This window comes from Penicillium malachiteum (assembly GCF_028827825.1).
Source record: "Penicillium malachiteum strain IBT 17515 chromosome Unknown utg000003l:1.0-4950554.0:1.0-4952489.0, whole genome shotgun sequence".
Taxonomy (NCBI): domain Eukaryota; kingdom Fungi; phylum Ascomycota; class Eurotiomycetes; order Eurotiales; family Aspergillaceae; genus Penicillium; species Penicillium malachiteum.
The window spans coordinates 2843820-2859009 of NW_026643096.1; the positions used below are offsets into that span (position 1 = coordinate 2843820).

The 15190-nt window shown below is 46.5% G+C and overlaps 4 protein-coding genes across 4 annotated transcripts; 2 read left to right on the top strand and 2 right to left on the bottom strand.

Moving 5' to 3' along the window:
* Positions 1-246: 246 nt before the first annotated feature.
* Positions 247-1877, top strand: N7483_007411 (uncharacterized protein; the record flags this gene model as incomplete). Its single annotated transcript, XM_057090848.1, has 4 exons — positions 247-262; positions 323-482; positions 580-1241; positions 1294-1877. The coding sequence occupies 4 exons, from the start codon at positions 247-249 to the stop codon at positions 1875-1877; spliced, it is 1422 nt and encodes a 473-aa protein (XP_056945589.1).
* A 3803-nt stretch (positions 1878-5680) lies between these two features.
* Positions 5681-6491, top strand: N7483_007412 (Carbon-nitrogen hydrolase; the record flags this gene model as incomplete). Its single annotated transcript, XM_057090849.1, has 3 exons — positions 5681-5905; positions 5975-6050; positions 6103-6491. 3 exons carry the CDS (start codon positions 5681-5683, stop codon positions 6489-6491), a joined length of 690 nt encoding a protein of 229 aa, XP_056945590.1.
* Positions 6492-6618: 127 nt separating this feature from the next.
* On the bottom strand, positions 6619-7044 carry N7483_007413 (uncharacterized protein; the record flags this gene model as incomplete). The annotated part of the gene is made up of 1 exon (XM_057090850.1): positions 6619-7044. The coding sequence occupies one exon, from the start codon at positions 7042-7044 to the stop codon at positions 6619-6621; it is 426 nt and encodes a 141-aa protein (XP_056945591.1).
* A 1159-nt stretch (positions 7045-8203) lies between these two features.
* Positions 8204-11005, bottom strand: N7483_007414 (putative C2H2 zinc finger domain protein; the record flags this gene model as incomplete). The annotated part of the gene is made up of 2 exons (XM_057090851.1): positions 8204-10780; positions 10958-11005. 2 exons carry the CDS (start codon positions 11003-11005, stop codon positions 8204-8206), a joined length of 2625 nt encoding a protein of 874 aa, XP_056945592.1.
* Positions 11006-15190: the final 4185 nt, after the last annotated feature.

A 15190-nucleotide genomic window follows, 5' to 3' on the forward strand; every position in this document is an offset into this window, starting at 1 on the left:
GATCGGCGGCCCGACCCCCTTGTGAGCCTAGGCTTGGCTGCGTGCTGCGTGTTATGTACATTAGAACATGTTCAAGTGCAATTGTATTTCAAACACATCCCGCTCATGCAGATCATTGTTTTTTTAGCGAGGGAAGAGATCGACCAGCTCGGGCCCCCTTCACACGCTTAAATAAAAGATACCGCCCCCTAATCCCTGATTGTCTAGTTGCCTGCAGAACTTGAGCTCGGTTACTCCATCGTAAGCATGGGTATTGTTCCAGGTATTCACCTTCTGCCTTCAACCCCTTGAATACTTTCCACTGATCGCTAACATCAATTAGAAGACGAGAATATCGACCCGGCGTTGGGTTCGCCTGACCAAAGTGATGAGAACTATCCCGTCAACATGTCCAATGTCGACGAGGCTGCGCTTCTCCGCAAGATTGATATGCGCGTAATGCCAATGTTATTTGCTATTTACTTTGTCGCATTTTTGGATCGGTATGTCAATTCTCCTATCGTGTACTGTGAATATCGACGATTCAATTGCGATCGATGAGTGTATTTCATTGCTCAATTTTTGCTAACTCCTTCTTAGAGTGAACATATCCAACGCGCTCACGATGAGTATGCCCACCGAACTAGATTTGTACGGCGATCGGGAAAACGTCGCCCTTCTAATCTTCTACATTCCGTACATTATTTTCGAAATCCCCTCCAATATCATAATGAAGAAAGTCAAGCCTCATTTCTGGCTCTCAGGTTGTATCATTTCCTTCGGTATTGTGATGCTCGGCCAGGCCTTTGTTAAAAGTTACGGTGGTTTGATTGCGACGCGTTTCTTTCTCGGGTTTGCGGAATGTGGTATCTTTCCCGGCAGTTTCTATCTCATTAGCTTTTGGTACAAGCGTGCCGAAGCTCAGAAGCGTTTCACCATGTATTGGTCCTCGGTCATCTTTGCTGGTGCTTTTGGGGGTCTACTTGCCTCAGCTATTGCCAAAATGGATGGCTTGCGCGGTCTCGAGAATTGGCGATGGATTTTCTTGCTCGAGGGCATTGCATCTATCCTGGTCGGCATTATCGCCTTGTTCTTCTGTGCGGATTTCCCCCAGCAAGCGTCCTGGTTGACCGAAAACGAAAAAGCCGCAGTTATCGCAAGAACTCGCAACCAAGAGGATGACGATGTTGCGATTACAAAGTCCGATGTGTTTGAGTTCGCTCAAGACATTAAATTGTACCTGGCTGCGATCATGTACTTCTGTAAGTTCTCTTTTTGGAAGTCTTGTGTTTAGCTTCTAACCCGATCAAATAGGTATTGTGGTTCCCATCTACGCTTTTTCCTACTTTGCCCCGACCATCATCAAAGCTTTGGGATATGGAACCATCGAGACTCAATTGCACAGCGTGCCACCCTTTGCTGCTGCGCTCGGGCTCTGCATAGTGACGGCCTACTTCTCGGACCGATTGGGCCTCCGCATGCCATTTATTCTCCTTGGTGACCTGCTGATCATTATTGGTCTAGCTATCATGCTGACGATGCATGGTAAAGATAACTTTTCCCCCGAGTATCTTGGCATCTGCTTTATCACCATGGGCGCATTCAGCTCCGGTGCCGTGGTCATTTGCTGGGTTTTGATGAACATGCACGGCCATAAGCAGCGGAGCTTTGGGTCCGGCTTCGTGATTGGAGTTGGGAATGCAGGTGGTATTGTCGCTGTGTTCTGCTTTACTAAAGACGACGCGCCCTTGTATAAGCGCGGATACTGGATTCTGATGGCTGTGACACTCGCCGGTACTGTGACAACAGTGGTATACGGACTGGTGGCTGCGCGTGAGCGCCGTCGTCAGATTCAAACTGAGGGCAAGACAGACAAAGAAAAGGTTCTCTCTTTGTAAGACTCCAGGGCTGCCTTTTGACTCTGCTTAATACTATACATAGACTAGTATTTTTAATTCTTTGTCGGCGGGGAATTGGGCTGAAGAAGGAAACATAAAATGTATATACACATGTCACGGTGTGGTCTCTCGGGGTTTCCACCATCCAGCTTCACAGTCTCCAGGGATGAGATTTATCAATTGCTCAGGTGATAATTACCAGTTCACTACATACATCATGATATAAAACGAAGTTAAACTTGAACAAATTGAACAAATTGAACAAATTGAACAAATTGAACAAATTGAACAAATTGAACAAATTGAACAAATTGAACAAATTGAACAAATTGAACTGGCAAAATAAACACATACTATGGTCTTCCAAGGTTCAAAAATGTTAGCACTGGTATAATCCATATCCCTGGAGTGCGGGGGAACTCTTTCTGATCGAAACCTCCGAGTCAGAAGCAACATTTAGAAATCCGGAGAGGCTTGGTTCAAATGTTGGCTTGTAAGTTGTAAATTATGCAGGCTGATATGACGGTATTGAAATATTTGCGATTAGTTCAACCTTCTTCTAAACCACATGTCCACGCAGAGCTGGTCGCCTGAAAATGTCGAGGGTCGCCTAACGGAAGATCGTTACCATCTTGAGACTGCATATTGCTTGATTATGGGAGCCAAGTAACACCTCAGGCTTGGCATTCGGAATAGGACGCGGTAAATTCTACTGTTCAATTATATTGCGGACCCAGGTCCTGTGAACGCTGCATGGGCGAACTGCCGCCCATCATGGTGATAAATGACCGTGGTAAGCTTCCAAAGTTACCGCCAAAGGTCAGCTGAAATTCCTTTGTTTTGCCTCTCCAGTCAATTCCTCATGACAAACTTTCGTACTGCATATTTGACCTTTGATTTATTATCATCCTATATCAAGAACTGTCCAGCTTTGATCATACCCGAGCAAGATTTTTTGCTTTGCGTGCAGCAGGAGCTTTGTTTGAGAACGGCAATAGAATAGTCAGCAAGAACCCTCGGGCCCCGGGGCCATCGTCCACAATCAATTTCGCAGAATGTGACGAAGCAACCATCAACGAACATGCGCCATTTAGAACATACCTCGGATTCATGTATCGCTCGAGAAAGGCATACATGTATGCTTAACGCTGCCGAATGATTCCGATGCCTTGGAATACCCTGGATTTGTTCAGAATCACATAGTAAGGACTCCATTTCCCATATCCCGAGATTCGGAGGTAAGTACATGGTTCCCTCCACAACTACAAAAATACTAACGATATTTGAAGCTTCAAGTTTAATAAAATGCAAAAACATACAACAGTCAGGATTCGCATGTGGTCACCCACCATACTACTAACTGACCGGCGTGTGGCTTAAGTACGGCTGAGCGGACGGGAAGCCCTGTTCTCCACACCCTGTGGTCGTATGTGCCGTAATGACCCAGATGGGAGGTTAGATAGAGAGAAGCCATAAAGAAATTTCGCTTAAATGAGGAGTTAGATGGTGATAGAATATGCTATGGTACTATATAAGAGTGAGGAAGAAGGTGATACCTAGTACAGGGCGGAGTACCAAGACCCTTATCGACCCGTGGACTGATTAACTGAGCTTACCCATTTAGCCTACACATCTAAAATTGACCCGATTATCTTCCTTTTTCCTTAGGAATCGATGTGAAAATAGAACTGGCTGCCTAGTACCCGTCGACACCTTTCTCGGTTAGGTGACCTAACTTAGGTAACTAGGTCAATCAGTATTTAACGTCAACATCGCTAAGAAGCGTTGGTCAACTGGTAGTCAGACCTGATTTTAACCTTGAGTTGTTGCGGCGAGAGTATTTGTAAGAATTGTCCTGAGGCTTCAATACATTGAAATTGATATTACTTGCAGGCTTCCATGGTTGCATAAGACTAGCAGTTCAACTTCCGGGGTTTTCTATACAACGTCTCCTCGGACTCCGTTAAGACATTGATCAACTAGCGCTAGTAATCACATGCACATATATGCAGTTATTAAATTTTTCTTTGATTAGCAATAACAGGCTGATCAATATATACGTTTAGTCAACTGGTATCAAAACATGGATATTATGTTATACATGCCTCCCCAAGGTTCAATGTTCAGATGCCCAGGTGTTGTCTCCCATGTGCATGTTTATGGATCACCCAATCACTCAAGTTCTAACACCAGTTGACCCAGGGTCACCTATTCAGTGGCCTGCCTAAACGCCTTTACTGAATCACCAGGTAGTTCCAGTCGTTGCGCTCCATCAGCCTCAAATATTTGAGATCCAGAAATCTCCAATGGCTCTCTGGTAGATCCTGGCACAATTCTCTCACTAGAATCCAGCTCGGACTGGATCGGAGTCCACTTTCGCTCAGCTCAGGTACTAGTATCTGACGAACAGGTAGTTCGCCAGCAGCCTGTGACTTCCTGCGTCGATGCCATATGATAAAGCACATGGTAGCCATAATCAAAATCACAGCCGGGACGCAAATCCCAATGGCAGTTTTGGCTCCCGTAGACAGTCCGGAGCTCCCGCTGTTGTTGGATCATGACCCTGTGTTGTGAAGCAAGAATATGATACTAGCCTTAGCTAAGGCTGATCCCCCCTGAATACGTTCCAACCGACCCATTGAAGCCACTAATGCTAGTTGTAACGCATTGATTGTCCGTACTTTTAACCCCAAGACTCATTCGCCCATCTAAGCTCCAAATGTAGGACTCGCACGCGGCCGGACCGAAATCGGCACCAAGGACATATCCACTAATTAAAGGTTAGCCTCTCTCGTTCCCTCTATCAACTTCAAGTTTCCCTGTCAGACATTCAAGTTTCTAATCCACAATGATTTCAAAAAAATCACACCACAACAGACTAAGACACATGCACATACCTAGGACAGCATCCCATAAAAATATCATTCGCAACCAATGTTACATAGTTAGCTCCAATTAAGACATTGCGAGCGCCATATGCTGTAGTGGCTATGGCAGATCCATAGGGAGTGTTGTAAATGGGCTCCCATCCGGAGGGGCAGATATAACCAGGCGAGAAAACCTCGTTTATAGTCCCCGGGTTCTCGGACCTCGTTTGCCACACGTTTATATAGCCTTCTGGGTAGCAGGAGTCTGCGGCGGTAATATGGGCTATTGAGGATGAGCCCGAAGTGCTACACGCTGCACCCCATGATAGTACTACATCATACACACCCGAGGAGTCGTCGTGCGAAACCCATTTTTCTGCGAAACAGTCAGGTGCAGGAGTAAAGGTGGTTGTGAGTGGACCTTAGTTCGATGGATTTGAAGTAGTCGTCATGGTGGTACTCTATATCAACCCTGAATAATTCCAAGGTTGTGTACTCGTGTGCGGATTTGTAAGTGAGGTTTACAGGAAAAGAAAGAATAAGGCGCAAAATCTGAGGAGGCTGAACTAACCTTCGTTGCGAATGGCCATGGCCCCAGAACCTTGGGGCCAATACTGATTGTCTAACCATTTTTTACTCCGGTCCGCACATGGATGTGGGGATCTAGAGGGAGCCATAGCGCACTAGGGCTGTAACGATACATCCCGCACACTTGGCATTGGGCGGTGCATCAAAGAATGAAGCCAAACTGATTGCATTTCCGGAATGCTGTATTCCAGGCTATCCGTGCTGAATCTGGTGAGCCTCTGAGTCTCAAAGAGTATACTTCTTGTATCTTTACTAATAACCAGCCGACCGTCTGATAGGAGCCGACTGTTAGACGTTGAGTTAGGCGTCACCTATGTCAAAAATTCTCTTCGTCTGGATTCACCCGAGATGAAACAAATTCAGTCCGCAGCAAAGACCAACTCGATTGCGGTATTTCTGGGCTTCTCGGAAAATGATAACAACTCTGCCTATATTGCGCAGGTGCTCATTGGCCCTGATGGACAAATCGTGTCGCATCGTCGGAAGATGAAGCCCACTCATATGGAGCGCACGATCTTCGGCGATGCCTCGGGTGAATGCTTTGCAAGTGTTGCAGAGCTTCCCTTTGCACGAGTTGGTGCTCTCTCTTGCTGGGAGCATATTCAACCGCTCCTTAAGTATCATACAGTCTCCCAGTGAGAGGATATTCATGTTTCCGCCTGGCCGAGCTTGACACCTCATTCTGGTGGACCGGAATTATGGTCTATGTCTGCTGAAGGTAAGTCCCTACTAGTGATAGGAAAATTTAGAAGCTGATTCAAAATATGAAGGGTGTCACGCTCAATCACAGACCTACGCGATGGAGTCACAAAGCTTTGTACTTCACTACACAGCTTTGATCACCGAGGCTGGTGTTGAGAAGATGAAGACTTCGGGTGGCATGGGAATGTCATCCCCAGGCGGCGGCAGCTCTGCTATATTTGGGCCCGATGGAAGGAGATTGACGGAGCCGGTGAATAGCACGACTGAGACTATTATCTACAGTGATCTTGACCTTGACCAGATCATTGCAACAAAGCTTTTCGCAGATGCCACAGGCCACTATAGTCGCCCAGACCTCATGTCGCTGAGCGTATGTACGCGGGTGAAGAAGATAGTGTGTGAGGATGGAAAATTGGGCGATACTGAAGTGATTTGCGATCTCAATGATAGTGAGTAAGGCTTGGCTTCAATTTTGGAAATGACATGATTGTAGCGTGCAAGAAACCAAGAAACCCAATAATATTTTACAAGCTCTTCCCAATTTGAGTAGATGGAATTTGATTTTCAACCTGCCAAAAATTTTCTCAAAGAAATCGCTCTTGAACCCATCGGTGTTGAAGAAGCTCCTCAGTAGAGCTCCGCTCAGCTGGCTCAAAACGAAAAATAAGTCTCATAAAAGCAATGAAGTCTGCCAGCTCATCCTCTCCCATCCCGTTCGGCTTGAATTCCCAAATTGCTTGATCAAGTGGTAGTTCCCTTGCATCTTCGGGAAATGGGTTCTTCAAGAGTCCATCAGATGTGAGATGACGATCCCAGTCCAGCCACGCCGTCCGTAGTGAGTCCGGTACCGGGCCTAATCGCTCAACAAATCCAACAATCTGTTCCAAGTTCGCCTCGTCCGTGGTGCCCCAACATTCTGGTGCGAAGAGCGGGGTTCCTGTGATGATGCGGAAAATCACGCAGCCAAGAGCCCAGATATCGGCTTTGGTAGTGACGAATCCTACTTCCATGACCACTTCAGGCACACGGTAAGGAATCGGTTAGGCGAATTTGTTACTTGAGGCATTCTCAGCCATGTAGTATTGATCCGGGTGTGTCGGCAAAGGACTAGCTGGAGGATGTTGTGAGGCCAGGAAAAAGTCGTGGTGCTTATAAAGTACAGAAAAGTACTTTCTGAATCATGGGGAAATACACACTGTCTGGACTCCAACGCAGATCTTACTAGTTCGAGGAATTTGATTTATTCCAAGATTCAAGTATTGCTGGATAGAATGACTCTGTTACAGTTGAGATATCCGGGATTTGAGTCAGAGTATAACCATGATGGAATTCCACATGGTGAGATGAGTGTAGATATTCAATGAGTGAAAACATAAAGAATAACAATAAAATGAAACAAAACAAAAATTTGAAGTTGACCTTTCACATGTCCAATCTGAGTGAGGTCTTTTGCGAAAGGAAGTAAGGCCATGAACGAATTTTGTACCGTGAGGTGTGGTCTTGTATGAACCAAACAATATCCAAGAAAGAATCAAATAAATCACACGCGCGGGGTATCGAGGACGGGTAGGTTGTCTCGATAAAACTCCACCGACTAGCAGACCTCCATATCCAAGTAACGAGATAGTAGCCAATCTAACCAGTCAAAAAAAAACAAAAAACCAGTGCGGAAGCAGAAGCTCCCTCTGTGGGGACTGATGTCCAAGGAGAAACAGAAATAACACGTATGAAAACAACAAAATGCAGATACCCGTCCCATAAAGCAGAGAAACAATGTTTTTTGTAAGATGACCGTGAAGCTTGAAAACGCTGGCATGGGGCTAGCTATGTGAGAGCAGCTTTGTATCGCGCTCTCAACATATCTGGCCCTGAAATGATTCGTAGAAAACATAACGCATGATAGATTTTCGACAAGAACGTAGGCTCAAGTCTAACAAGAACACTAACGTGAAAGGGAAAACAAGGCATAAACATAGACATTGAATATGAATATGTATATGAATATGAAGGTGGACGGAAAGGTAGAGGTAAACATGAACATGAATAAAAATATAGACATGTACATGAGTTGAGAAAGAGTTAGTATAAACATGGGAAGAAGATCATTATGATGATGGAAGGTATAACGGATATGAGGACATGAGGTATACAGGCGTGAAATCACACGCTTTATTCCAGAAGTTTATGGTAAGAGCCATGGCTTCTGAAACGACGCGATCCAAAGATCACGTAGAGAATGTATCTGAAAAGAACTTCAAACACTCTTCGAGAGTCAACAAACTTTTTATCTGCTCCGAGACTTGCTTCGAGATTTGCTTCAAGATCGGCAAAAGCATCTGTCCAGGCCGAGAGACTGTTCAACTCGATGTCCATTGAGATGTCGAATTCAGTCTCAATTTCGAAAAGCTCAGGCTTCTCATGAAGAAGGAGAGGGTGATGGGATATTGGGTCTTCTGAAGCCAACGAGACTTCAGAGGCAGTATCAGAGAAAATGCCGTCGATATCTGACTCGACATCGCTCGGGTTCTCATCATGGCCCTCGGTGACCTTGACCGATTCGGATCCAAGGCTGAGACCATTCAGGCTCTTACACAGTGCCTTTTCAATGGTTTCGGCATCCTCTTTGGTCTTCTTGTTTCCAGCACGAGCGACGGATGACCTGAGCTTGAAGAGTTTCACGACAACTCTCACTCGTGTTCGTAGTGGGTGACTGCCACCACGCTCCTCAGGAAGAATCTTCATATCGACGTAAAGGAGCTTCCCGGGGACAAGCTCCACACAAGTCTGTCCCTTGTGGGCTTCCAGGTCCATTGGAGGGCCGGGCATCGGGGTTTCTAGGACTGTGGGTTCATTCGCAGGGAAGGTTGGGTCGGTTCGAAGGGAGGAATTTTTGCCTAGGAAGTCATCAAGCTTGTTAGAAGAGGCAAAGATAACGGTGGTCAAGTTACGAATCAAAAGCGGGTGGGGCTTAGTATACATACAACCAGTGATCAAAGACTTCATTTGAGGAAGCTCGGATATGCTCTTAGGGAGTAGGAACCTGATTGGGAGGCTTGGACATGCGGCTGAGAACTGACTTGTCGAGCTCTTCAAGTCACCGAGGTCGAAGTCATGCTCATCCAGATGATGCTCAGCAATTGTTACCATCAACGCCCGGGGGTTGATGGCAGAGCCACCGAATGGACCATTAGAGCCTCCTCCTCCATCCTGATGATGGTAGTCCGGGGGCTGTTGATGGTTGTACCTTCCATATTGAGGAAAGCCTGCAGCTTGAGCTGTCCCACCGATGCTTCCTCCAGTTTGAGAATTTTGTGATGTCAAGAATGCCACCTGGTATGATTCACCACGTAGAACAAACTGTATCCTGGTCGTGAGCGACATTCTTCTTATAGCCTCAGAACACTCGTGACAGCCATATGCTGACATTGTGAAGTAGCAGCATTCATCGCAGGCCATGAAGATGTGATTGCATATCCGGCAGTGAAGCTGTTCACTGGGTAATGGCCGTGCCTGGCCTGCCGGTTGATGGACTCGCATTGTGCTGCCATGCTGAGCAGGACGCAGGGCAATTCCTTCACCCATTGAGTTCCGTCTCTCATCCTGCGTGCTGGGGGTATTGGGCTGAAGGGCTTCTCGAGTTGGGGGCATGCGACGAATTGCGCGTGTCACTATAGGAGATAGTTGATTCATAGATCTCTGGTTGCCTCCTCGCCTTCGCGTCACGCCGCCGCCACGCCGACGGTTACCACGTTGAGCTGGACGCGGAGGCCCCATCCCAGCACCTGATCTTCCTGCTAGCCGTGATCCATTTCTCGAAGAGGGACCAGCGCCTCCATTGCCTGGATTGTCATCGCCGCCACCCGGTGGCCCGTTGCTGTCAACCGGTCCTGCTTCAAAGGTGCAGTGGCTAATCCAACATTTGTAGAACTCCTGCCAGTTTCTAACCAATTTGGGACAAATTTCACATTTTCCAGGACAGGGTATATCAGTCTTCATCCCATCGAGTTCAGCAGGTGTTACCCGGAGCGTATGAGCCTCCAGGGAATGGGTGCGCATTTTATCGCGACGAATTTCCACGTGGTCGCAGCCCGGAACACCACAGCTATACATGCATCGGGCAAAATGCAGAGACTCTATATGTCTCTGAAAGCTGGGATAATGATAAAATACCGCCTCACAATGCATGCATTCATACCAGGGGGTGACCACACCATTGGTAACGGCCGAACGCGCCACTCGTTCCACTGGAGTCTGGGACTGTTGACCCTCAAGCTCCTGGTCCCCATGCTCTTCAAGCAATCTTATCATGTTTCGGAGCTGGTGGCATCTCTCCTCGAGCACGGGCGACCTAAGACTTCCTGTTGAGCGGACAAGCATGGCGGTATAGTCTTCAATCCAAGGGCCCATATTCTGGGACACGGTCTCCACCTGGTAAGGAGATTGACTGTCAAACTGGCCATTGATTGTGGTTTCCTGGGAATGACTACTCCTTGGGATAGTGGTATCATGCCGCGTTGAGAAAAGCGAAGCGTCATCAATCTGACCGTGGGGAAGTGGAAGAGCGCCTACGGCAGGAGCAGGAAGCTCGAACTGTCCCTGGTTCATTACGGTGAAATTAATTGGGTCCATATAGGTCGCTGACACAGGCTGGGGCTGCTGGCGAGGTAGCGTATCAAGTGCATGACGCTCAGGCTGTGTGCTTGTCTGACTTGAATGGCTCGGTGGCAGAGCGGAAAACACATCAGGCTGCTAGTAGCAATAGTGCCATTAGTCGCAATAAAACATGATATGGATTGGATGGATGGATGTTCTTCTTCTTGTATACCAGGGATATGTTCAATCAGGCGGCGGTGAGGATGGTAGGTAGGATGGCAGGGCATGTATACGACTCGGAGGTTTCATGCGAATGGAGATCACACTTACCGATAGCAGTTCCGAGCTACCTACACTCGGCAATGATGCTGAGTTCATGTTGTTGTTCAAGCTTAATAGCCTGGAAGGGACAGCTGGATTGGTTTGCTCAACCATCGGAACGTAGTCTCTATAGTTCCCGCTAGGAATTCCGAAGTATTCCCTTATAGCTCTTTCGTCGTCGTCCGACATGGCTCTACCTTTGTTCTCAGATGAGCTGTCGGCAAGGGCAAGCAGCAGCGAGATAGGGTAGAGTTATGCGGATAGTAGCCTGAGGTAGTGATGCCTGAGAGAAATAGAGTAGAAGTATACGCATTAGACAAAATAGATGAGAGATAAATAAAAGAACAATGAGGGGTAGGTGAGAGGTAAATGAGGGAAGACTTATGCAGGTACCTTAACTCGAAGGAGTATCGATGTAATGGTCAAGGAGGGTGGTAGTATATAGCTTGAGTTGATAGCTAATTGGGTGTGGAGTGGAAAAGAAAGGAAAGAAGGCTTGAAATTCTGGGGTTTAGTATTTATATACATTTTTAGCGTGCCCAGGTGAAAAAGAGGTGAATTGGGAAGAAAAAAAAGCGCATTACCTGGGTGAAATCCTCAACGATTTTTTTATTTTTATTTTTTTGGATCAACTCCGTGCAATGACCATAAAATTAATGTGGTGTTGAGGGAGTGTTAAATGTCATGAATTCTTCAGACGGATTGGCTTAAGCGGCAGGGGCATGTAGGAACCGAGATCAATAACAATGATAAGCGCGTAAAAAAATCTGAGTCCACTTTTCAAAAGGCCAGAGAACTTGGATTTTTGATGGGGAAAACTAACTTCTTATGAGTATTACTCGTCTCCTTCTGGGGGCCATTTTCTAGTACCAGGTATCTAGTGGCTGCCTCGCGGCCATGGGTATCAGGGACAGAATGATCGATTGAGGCGCAATTCCAGGCAACCTAGCTGCAGACACCTGGATGCCCAAACACAGCCTGAAGAAAAGACTTCCAGGGCTAGGTAATGGGGCGCCTTGAGCCCCTCAAGTGCCAGCTTTACTAGTATGTACCTACTCAACACAGCCACACTCCTTGTATGGGAATAAAAACGTGTAAATAATATAATCATATAATCATCCATAATTACTGGTTTGAATGGAGCAGGAGCGGTGACGATGCTTAAAACAGCGAGAATAAGCCAAGCAAATTTGGGCTTAGACCTAACTAATCTAGTGATGCCAATTGCTCAGGTGAGAGCCTCAGACTAAAGCAGCGTTGGCTTTAGTACCTTGGCTTTGGGCATCATCACCGCTCGCGCGTGTGTACCTATCCCACTTAAAAAAAAGGGTACACAGTATTCGTTTTTCCTTCTTCCCCTTCTTTCTTCCAATTATTATGCATTTTTTTTCGGAAACCAGGGACAATCGGGTCTAATTCCCGGCCTTGTACGGAATTGTGAACCTGCCCGCTACGGTGCCACGACACAAGAGGCTATTGAAGGCAGTCTGACCAACGAGGGAAATGAAAATCTCCACTTTTATTTGATTCGTCTCTTCCAGAATTTTGGTGCCAATACACAGACTATACATATGGAGAATCACAACGCTGATGCAATCAGATCACAGTAGGGATTCTATCATGGGCTAGACAAAAGTACGACACCAGATCAACTACCAAGACAACTGATGCGGCGAATGCGAACCATGCAAAAAAGACAGAAGAGGAAAAAGGGAAATAAATCAAGTGAGGTACTTATTACGCGAGGGATGATCTTGGATCATGCACGATGACTCCATCGCCGGCATTCATACTGGCCGAGTCAGCGAAGGTAATTGACAAGGCGGAATGGATTGGCTACTCTGTACAGGAATGATTACTGGGGAGATCTTTTGGGCCAAAAGATATCCGTGAATATTCTGCATTAATTTGAACGGCCCAATGAGTCCCAATGAGCCGCTAGTGCTCCGAGTGTACCAACCAGGTACATCATGGGCTTCACAATCGGATGCGCCATGACGCTATACGCTGCTGCGGACACGGAATGAGGCGATCGACACTAGTTCCTAGCAGGGTTCTAAGCTCTGCAAACTCTCAGGTCCCGTAATTGATAATCGCGGTCTATATCGCGTGAAACATAACGCGGCGCAGCTATACCGACATCGGGGGGTACACAATCGGTGTCCAACTCCTCTTTTCTCTTTCTCAAGTACACAAGCCACAAATACAAGATGAACGTGCGAGAATCCTTTGTGTGCCGATCGAACCCATGACTGAACGCTTCCAATGCGCACGCTGAGCGCTGAGTGGCCCAGTGACGCGCCCCTCTCGATGTACCTCCTTCCCCGCATCCGGATCCGGATCCGATGAAAAGGGGAGTTGGGTAAGGCGAAGAATACCGAAAAAAAGCACCAATAGACAAGTAACAAACACCGAATCACATCTTCGCGATCAAAAAGATGACCATCACTCGGCTGAGCAAAAGAAACTGGACCGCTTGACATGAAGCGGGAATCATCCGGTTGGTCCTATCCGGTATCAGGGAAGTGCCAACACAACTCTACAATGTATCTTACGGCCTTCACAACCTTGATAATGGGATTTAACGTGGTAGGGCATTTATGCCTACACCGGAGACCCAGAAGGAAAGGGAAAGAATTAATTAATTAACTGAAGTGAGGCGAAACTCAGTGATTGTGATTGTGTCCGTGACCATCCCCTTGAGCCATCGCGATTTTTCCCCGGATGTGCAGCGCCACCCCAATGTTTGAATCTTGTAAAGTCAATCTTGGATTCACTTCACCGGTGAAGGAATTCGGATGCCCTTCTGATCTTCAATGAGAAGGTAGGCATGGGGCTCGCTAAGAGAATGAATCTGTTGGATCAGGAGAATTGATTCTTGTGAGGTTGACAGCCGTTGACTTTGGAACCATGGAACCTTCCGTCGCCCTATAGATGGGGCCGAGAGTTCTTTTTTCTTGATTTCTTTTTTTTACTCCAGCTTATCTGTATTATTAGATTCAATCATTATATTTGGATTTGATATTTTATGTTTTATTTTTATCTTCAAATGTTCATTTTGACTATGCGGCATCAATGCTCACATGGGCATGACGTACATATACTTTTCCGTAAATATTCCGAATTACATGCTTTAACTCGTCGATTATCTTCATAATCTGTTTTTAAAATACAGCACTTGAGCCGAGGTCTCTGAGACAAAACACTCGAAGTCTCACACACATCCATATGGCGCTGGGTAACTGCAGCGGGAAATGGTTTCCAGCCACTGGCACTACAGGCCCAAACAAACATGTTCATGACGGTACCTGGGGGCTAATTTTTTTTAATTGTTTTTCGCTCGGTTCAGTCCGTACTTTCCGTACTTTATGTCCACTGGCACGCTAAAACAACCTAGCCACATAGACAATCCGGATCCGAACTGGATTCTCATCGGGCAATCGGGCTCTTGTAGTTTTCTTGCATACGGGTTCAATCCCATGATCGGCATCAGGATTAGGAGCAAAAGTTCTTGCATGAGAAAATGTTTCGGGCACATTGAGGCTCTTCCTTCTTGTGTTTGACCACGACCCCCCCCCCCCTGGCTTGAACACTTACTTTGCCAAGCAGAGCACGGTGATGAACCTGTGTGACGTGAGAGGGGCTTCGCGTCGGATAATGCTACCAGGAGTAGAATAGATGTACAACTACTCCGTAGAAGCCGAATCTCCGACTCCTACCGCTTTTGATACCGCCTGTCTAAAGAAGCTAGCGCTAACTGCGCTAATTGCTCAAATAATGCAAATGTGTAAAGCTACACCCATCTATGGAGGTTTTATGGCCATCTGATCAATTTAAAGGATTGCCCCCATACTCCATTCAAATCTTGAACAGGATGGTTGTGGTTTGAACGTTAATGAATTTGTGGAATTATTCTGGCAGAATAAAGCGGCAGAATATTGGCGGTCTCCGAGGGAGCTGGGCACTTCACCTTCCGAGTCAGGGCTGAAGTCACTCCACTCACTCCACTCCGTCCGGAGTGCACTAGGAGTAATCACTCGAGTTCCCGTTGACTTGGTCAATGCTGTTGAAAATTTGAAGGGAAGAAAAACAAATCTGGTGATCCCTGCAGCCTTACGTGGCTTTCCCTTTTTCCTTTCTTTTTTTTTTCTGACACTTTTCAAGATTCTGATTTTTCCTTGATTTATTGATTTATAGTTCTTGGCCATGTCTCAGATACCGATCTCGGATCGTCTCTAAATG